Genomic DNA, 7,644 nt, shown 5'->3' on the forward strand with positions numbered 1-7,644 from the left:
TGAATGAAGCACTGCCAGAGGAATTATTTGTGTTTCCATTTCCACTTCTTCAGGTATGAAGACCTCGTATGGTTTTATATTTCTGATGTTCTTTTGATTAGTGTTAATTTTTAAATTACCTTACAAATCATGTAAACCAAGCAGTTTCATAGATCTTGCAGTAGAGTGCTGTCTTGCCAATGTACACGGTATGAGTTATAAATGTACATAGGTCTGAGTGCTTCTAACTTAATATAACTGCTGTGTCTTAGAGCAGTGGTTTGTGATGGATTCTTAGTGCAGCAGCTCTGGCACACCTTTGCTCCCGCTGCATTTCGCTGTAACCTTTGGGCTGTGCCATATTACTATGATGTGCTACTACATTTCCGCCTACCCAATAGTTTCGTTCATTTTGAGGAGTCTTGGTCCTATCCTAAGATATTAAAACTGAGGCATAATGCAGCAGGCCAAGCATAGTTCCTGGATCATCCACCTGCTGAAATTAGCATGTTTTGTGAAATGTGCATCTTTTTCTCTGAAGTAAGTGCATCAAAGAAAGCAGCAAGAGGAGATGGGTGGAACAAACCCCCTTTTCTAATTCAGTAGGTATTCAGCCGTCACTCTGTGCTGAATGCAGTCAAATACTTCACTACTTTCGAAGGCCTTGCAGCTGATGACTTTTATAGCTCTTCACAAGATGAATAAAGATGAATAAAATGGACGTACTCAGAAATCTTGAACAGACAGAGGAATATCTCAAGCCTCACTTTACTGCTGAGTGAATGGAGTTATTGGCAAGCTGACTGACAAGTTCAGCCAAGACGACTCAAGTGGGTTTGTGAGTCCCCGGATGCCCGTGTAGACGTGTTCTTGTGCACACAGACCAGTCAATATTCCGGTGCTCCTAAGGAAAGAATAGTGTGAGTGGCTGGGTTGCAATGTGGTTGTGGTAAAGGAGAGCTATAATTCAGTGGCTGACAGACCTGGATTCAATTCCTTGCTCCACCACAGCCTTCTCCTCTGACTGGGGCCTGACTCCTTAGCCTGTCTGGGGTGGTTTGTGTTGCACAACATGTGTTATATGGAGAACCTAGTGCTGGAGTCAGCTGAAACCTGGCTCTGTGTCTTGGCACAGCACTCCTGGGAGCTCTCTAGCCCAGCTGAATATGTGGACCTCCAGCACAAGGTTTAGTATCCCTGCCTGCCTGCACTGCACCCTGTAGACTTCATTGTGCTTGGAGCTACTGGAGAACTGATAGTGCAGCACTCAGGTGTGTGGTGCACACCTCTGTTCCCATTGCCATTTGTAGTACTTTGATCCTACTTCACAGAGGAGGGTAGAAGGTAAGTAGGCTAGTGACTGGGAGGTACAAACTAGTGAAGAAAGATGTAGATATGTGTGAGAAGGTTGCCAGTTTATCCCTATTTCATATAGATTCATATGAGTATGGGATAGACATCGTATGGACGGTCTACCACAAAGTCTCTGGCAGAGCTTCAAGAAGAACCTAATGCTCCTATTTATTTTTCACGTGGCTCAGCAAGAGACCTTCTTGCTTTCAAATGAAGGTAATGGTGACCTTCTGTGGAGCCAAGCCTTCACTTCCATTACTGCTGTGTTTGTTAAAGGAGCTTGCGTTTTCTTGGGGAACAAACAATGCCTGACTGTAAATGTGTTTTGAACTCCTATCTTTGTCTTATCTGCTTCTAAAAAAGCAAACATGGAGCTCTGGCGGGTTATTGTTGGCCTGCTTGCTTTTAAGTTATCACAACCTTGAAAGTACAGTGTGTGAGTTTTTGCTTTTGAATTGATGATGTCAGTGCTAATAAGTGTTGCTTTTCAAATGCAAAATGAATCCTACCTTTTTTACTCCTTTTCCCTCTTTCCTCTCTCTTTCCCATGCCCCAGCTCTACCCACTTTTTTTTTTTTTTTTTTCTGCCTAGAGGTTTCAATTGTGTTTTGTAAGGTCTAGATCAAGACGGAGATTGGAAAATTTAATAGGTGAAATAGAGAGATAGGTGTGATCTTTGGAGGTTGGTGACAGGAATGTGGAAATGCAATATAGAGAGAATGTGGTAGCTTCACCACTCAGTTCCCTCAGGAGAAAGCACTATAAGGAGAGACCTCCAAAAGTCTCAGTTCTCACAGGAAGCATTTCTGCCTGCAACATTGCTGTTCAGAGGAAAGAGAGGATTTCTTTATGTCCCATCATTTGTGACTTTTGTGCAGCTGCACTACTTGGTGCCGCTACAGCTATTATGGATACCTAATATAGGGAGGGAGATCAGGTCTTTTGTCTCAGTAGACTGCAAGTATTACTAAAGTATTGTGCTGAATGCTAAAATAATCATCTCAGAAATGAGAGCATTCCTGGGAGTGCACACCGTGATCTGCATTGTATGCTGCTTCTCATTGGTGGGACAGTACCCTGCCACCTGACCCCACAGATGGGCTTTCCTAAGATTTGCTGAGTCTAAAACTTTCTTCTGTTGTAAAAAACACTAAAATCCTACTTTCGGCATCAACTGGCAGATCTTACTGTGTACTTGAAAGGCTGAGTTCATGCTTTTTTACAACATATTGCAAAACTGCCTCCATATGAACCACAGAATTTACAGCAATTTAGGAGCAGAGTGAGAATGCTATTTGGTTAAGACCCATTGCAGTCAACATTTTGGTATGAGGACACTAGTTAGTGGAGCTGGTTTGATATTTTATTAACGGAAGAGAGCTGCACAACTCAGGATGAACTTACTAAATACTGATGAACAGGTTGGCTGTGTCGCTGTTTAGATATAGTTCAATCCTGGTTAATAGAGGCTGACCTACTGATTTCCTGATTTCAATCTCCTCAGATAGTGGGATATAGTCCTGGAATACCCTGTGATGTGGCAGGAGATGGGCTGCCATTTCCCAGCTATGGAGTGCTCTTCACAGGGCGTCTTTGGGAAGGAGGGCTTGTGGATAGGTGCTTTGTACCCTCTGTCCTGGCCTCAAACTGCTGCTCAGTGCAACAGCTTCACTGTGCTCCCTAAGCTGTGTGGCGGTCACAACTGTGCGCAGATTGCAGCTGTGGATGACCAGCTTTCCTGCTGCCCTGCTGCTGTGGTCTGAACGCAGGGACGGAGGAGCTGAGGTCATGCCAGGAGGCAGGAGCCTTGGGTGCGGGATATGAATCTTGCACCAGCTGGCGACTGCAGGCAAGGACGTGGTAAGTCCTTGCAGCTATTCCTGGCTCTAGCCCCTCTCTAGGCAATCCGTTGCTGTTTGTGGTTGCACATCACAAATTCTGTTTCTCGGTAAATAAGTCTTCATGAAGACATGTTTTCTGAGCTGTGTGATTGAAGAGGGGAAAGTGAAGGTTTAGACGGAGCTCTAGGCCTTCCTCCTGCTCTCCAACAGTGACGGTTGTGGCACTGACAGAAAGCACCTCGAGGAGGGAAGGCAGAGGAATGTGCCTAATCTGAAACCCGGCAGCCAAAACAGTGTCAGCGCCAGTGGAGCTGCTGCAGAGGCCAGAGGGCAGCACTAGAGCTGGCTGCTGCGGGTCCTGGGTGTTTCTCAGCTCTAAAGGAACCACCAACCAGTTGATTTACTCCTGTGTTATTACAGCCTGCAAGGAAAAATTAATTTATGAGTCAATCAGAGAAAAGCTGCTAGATATTAGGATCTCATTAGGCATTCCGGCTCTGAACAAGGCAGATGGGCTTAAAAACCGCAAGACAGCTCTTCCGAACGCGTTCCTGCCAGCCAGACCCCAAACCCCAGCGAGGTGGCTTGCTGTGCGCGCGTGTCGAGCTGTCGCAGGCGGCCGGCGCTGTGTTTGCAGTCGGGCAGCTGCTGGGGTGTGCGGCGCGTGGTGCAAGCGCAACCTCCTCCTGTGCGAGCGCGGCACCTGCCCCGGGCCTGTCAAAGCCCTGTTCTTCAGCAGCACAGACCCTGCTCTTGTCAATCAGCTCCAAAAAGACCCACGTAGGTCACTGCTGAGCGCTGTGGGACTGACACGGACAGCCGGGCTCTGCGCAGCACACGAACTTGTCAGAGAGGTGCAATGTGGACATGCTGAATACAAGCAGATTAGCTAACACCTTTTAATTTGTGTTTCTTCAAGATGTTTCTGCCCTGATCTGTGCCTTTAGAAGCGTGACACACGTTGGTGCTGGGCGCAGCCTGTTGTGGGACAGCCAGAACTCGCTACACAGTCAAGATGGTGGCATTTAACTGGAAGGTGAGGATGTCTTGCATTTATAAAACAGTGAAGTTCTGCTCTTTCTTTTAAGATGTGGCTGAGTCTTTTGTTTAAAGATGTGTCTCTTGCCTACATGAATGTGACCTGACCACCTTGCTGTCTCGTCTTCAGGCTTGGGGTCCCCCTGTTGTCATTTCCTACAGTTCACACTCAGCCCCTTGCAAACTGACCCATGTGCGTCCTGTTAGAGACTTATGCTTTTGGACATGAATGTAGTGCTTGTGGGCAGACTCTGCTCCGTTTGCCCCTGCTCTTCCAGGCTTTCCAGACTTTTCTCATTACTTTTCTCAATACTACATGGAGGTTTCTCCACCCTGTTTGTTGCTGTGTTAGGGCATAAACATTCTGCAGGGCACATGCATAAGGCACACCGATGTCATGTACTAACAATTTTAATAAGTTTGATTAAAGCATTTATCATGAAAACAGCTCTAACCACAAGCCTTGGCTCTGTATAGCATTATAGTGCTGTGGCTCAAAGTGAGGTGCTGCTTTTAATGTGTGGAGAGATTCAGAGAATATCTTTTGCAAAATTAGTGTGGAGAGACTTCATGTCAGGGGTTACATATGCAACTTCTATATAGATCAGTATTATGAAAACCCTTACTTGAGTACTCTGACATTCTGATATGTTTGCATCAAGGAGACACTTCAGTGGTGTATGGATACAAAGCTTTTCCTAAATCCAGGAGTTTCACAGTGGTAAACAGCTTTGTGGGATGTTGGGAGTCCTGCTAGGGAGAAGTATCACTGTGAATCTACTCTACATTTCTGACAGATAGAAATGTAGGTTCCTGCAGGCCAAATGTCTGTTAGGAAGAGCATGGTGAGATGTTCCAGTGCCTCTAGTACCTGCAATTCCAATCCTGGAATTGACACCTTTCACTGCATCTCTTTTACAGTATTTGTATTCCAGTTCCACAGTACTACTCCATACACATTCACAATCACATGCTTTTATAACATTGAAACAGTGCAATTTCATTCGTTCCAAGCATTAAAAGCTCTTGAAACTGAATCACTGGATGCAAAAAAGAAGGCTGGGTTGTTTTACTTCTCTCTGGCTCAAACATTCTCATTCTTCTAGATGTGGGCAAGTTCATTGCAAAACTCTTGTGGATTAAATTTTTTAAGAAAAAAGTATCTTCAGGCATTATATCTGAGGGCAGAGATAAAAGGATACATCATTCAGGAGAACTGTTCAGAAGCATTGCTTACTTAGAAGCATTGCTTGACTTTTACCTTTTCCAATTATCCTGAGATAATCAGTTATTCTCCTGTTTCAGCTCCAGATCCTGCTGCTATTTAATTTGATGTAAAGCAAACAAATGGGACAAAGACCCATTCAAAGAGGTTTCATACACAAACTCAAATTAAGTAAACTTATTTTTGTCCTTTTTCCCTAGCTGTTGATCTTCCTGGTTAGAAAAGTTTCCTACAGAAAAGCAGCATGAACAGAAGCATTATTCCTGCTTGGAATAGTGTTGTTGCTGTAGGAAGCTGCATAACATCCCTGTAGATTCAATTTTAATTGCCCAAGCGTTCCCGTAACTGCTTAAATATATTATTTTGTATTTCAGGCTCTGGAGAATTTCCCATTGCTGATGTACATTTTGGCAGCTAAAACATTGATTCTTTGCTTAGCATTTGCTGGAGTGAAAATGTACCGGAGCAAAAAAATTGAAGAAAAATTGAAGAGGGAACGTGAAGAGAAATTGAAAAAAGAAGCAGAGAAGAAGGATGATTGAAGAGCCTCTCAGGTATAGAATTTATTTGACACCTTGGTGCTCGATAATGGCATTGCTATGTTAATCCCACATGTTTTGACTTGGATATGTTTGGATTATGCAGTTTAGAACTATCACTGTTATTTAAGTTCTTGCAAAAATTGTGTTCTCTGATGCCTCAGCCCATTCTTTGCAAGACATCAATTACCACCAGAAAAGCTTGGTAACCATGATTCATGATTTCAGAGATGTGAGCATGATGGTCTTCTGCTATTTAGCTCCCTGAATTCTTATGCCCAGCTGGTTGCATAGGATGTCCCAAGACATTGAGGAGGAGGTTAAACTGAGCAAAAAAGTCCATAACTCTCTGGCCTTAAAGACCATAACTAAAATGGAAAAGGATCAGGCTTTCCATGTTAGTTAAATGTGTGACAAGTTGTAGAGGGTATAGCTGGCAGGGCCAAATCTCATGCCGGGGAGCTTCCCAAATTACCAAATTGTTCCCCAGTCTCTTCAAAGTAAGCTTAAGCAATCATCACCTCATTGGACTGTCCGTTAGCAAAAGTCTGTTAGCAAAATCAATGTTTTCCAGCATTAAGATTGTATTCTCTTCATTGCTGGCCATGTGATTTTTTTATAATTTCATTTCATCTTGCTCTGCCCCGCAGAAAAATGAGAATTCTGTTTGTACCTGCCTTTTGTAAACTCAGTGGGGGTTTAAAGTAATGCTACTGTTTATCGAACTGCAAATCTTTTTTTCTATTTTTGAGTCCATCACCTTACATATGAACAGTTTCAGTTTTTAGAAGTTTTGCTAGCTTTGATGTATTATTTCCTGCAAGAGGGACTGGAAACTGTGACTCGAAATCGGTACCTGGAAATAACCATGGCAATGGAGTGGTTCATTCCCATAGGAAAAAACAACAGAAACAGAGATGTTTTTCAGTCTCCTGTTTATGTCACGCTGGGGACATGTCTCTGGGATGACCTGTGCCATCTTAAGTTCTTACTTTAAATCAGCTTAGCTAGCATCTAGTTTGTGTGGAATACATCAGATAAGAGTGAGTTATATGGAGTTCTCGTGCTAAACAAACAAGAGATTAGGCACAAGGACAAGTTGCCCTGCAAGTGAGCAGGCCTGCTGCTTTCTTTTACCAATAAAATGGTGCTGTGCTGGGTGTGCAGCGGCAGGTCCCAGGGTGTTCTGCCTGGTAGTGTCCCTAGCCCAAAGAATTGCTGCACTGGGATACGGAGCTTGTCCCACTTTGAATGAGTGACATTAAAGAGTCTCCGATTTCTCAGAAAATATGCTAAAAATTCTCTTGGTCACCCAGTGTCGCCACCGGAGGAGGCCATTTCTAGGACTGTCACCCCAGTCTATCCTGGGACTGCGAGAAGGGCTGGATTCTCCTACCCTGAAAACCTTCCCTGTTGCCTGCACTGCCGAGCCGCGATTAGCTCCGACTGCAGCGCGCCACGTGGGCAGGCAGATCTAGCCCATGTGCCGCCAGCGTAGCAGGCCTGCTGTTCTCACTGCTGTCTCCTTACCCTGCAGATTTTCCATCTCTTGGCAGCTTGCTTGGATTCCTTTCCTGGGAGAATGAAGTCTTCCTGCAGATGAAGGATATTACAAAGGAATGAAGCCCTGAAGAGTAACATTCACTTAAACTCTATCTCAACGCTTTTT

At 44.3% G+C, this 7,644-nt stretch overlaps 1 protein-coding gene across 2 annotated transcripts; it reads left to right on the forward strand.

Moving 5' to 3' along the window:
* On the forward strand, window positions 1–7,644 carry SMIM11 (small integral membrane protein 11). 2 transcript variants are annotated; one of them, XM_010211568.2, is made up of 4 exons: window positions 1–53; window positions 4,093–4,209; window positions 5,811–5,990; window positions 7,532–7,644. In XM_010211568.2, exons 2-3 carry the CDS (start codon window positions 4,189–4,191, stop codon window positions 5,976–5,978), a joined length of 189 nt encoding a protein of 62 aa, XP_010209870.1. In that variant the 5' UTR covers window positions 1–53; window positions 4,093–4,188; the 3' UTR covers window positions 5,979–5,990; window positions 7,532–7,644. The 2 variants fall into 2 exon arrangements, with proteins under 2 accessions (XP_010209870.1, XP_088385136.1); XM_088529010.1 differs by lacking the exon at window positions 1–53 and adding an exon at window positions 113–131.

This window comes from Tinamus guttatus, unplaced genomic scaffold, assembly GCF_059628265.1.
Source record: "Tinamus guttatus ecotype Peru unplaced genomic scaffold, ASM5962826v1 Tinamus_guttatus_pri_ptg000318l, whole genome shotgun sequence".
In the NCBI taxonomy this organism is placed as follows: Eukaryota; Metazoa; Chordata; class Aves; order Tinamiformes; family Tinamidae; genus Tinamus; species Tinamus guttatus.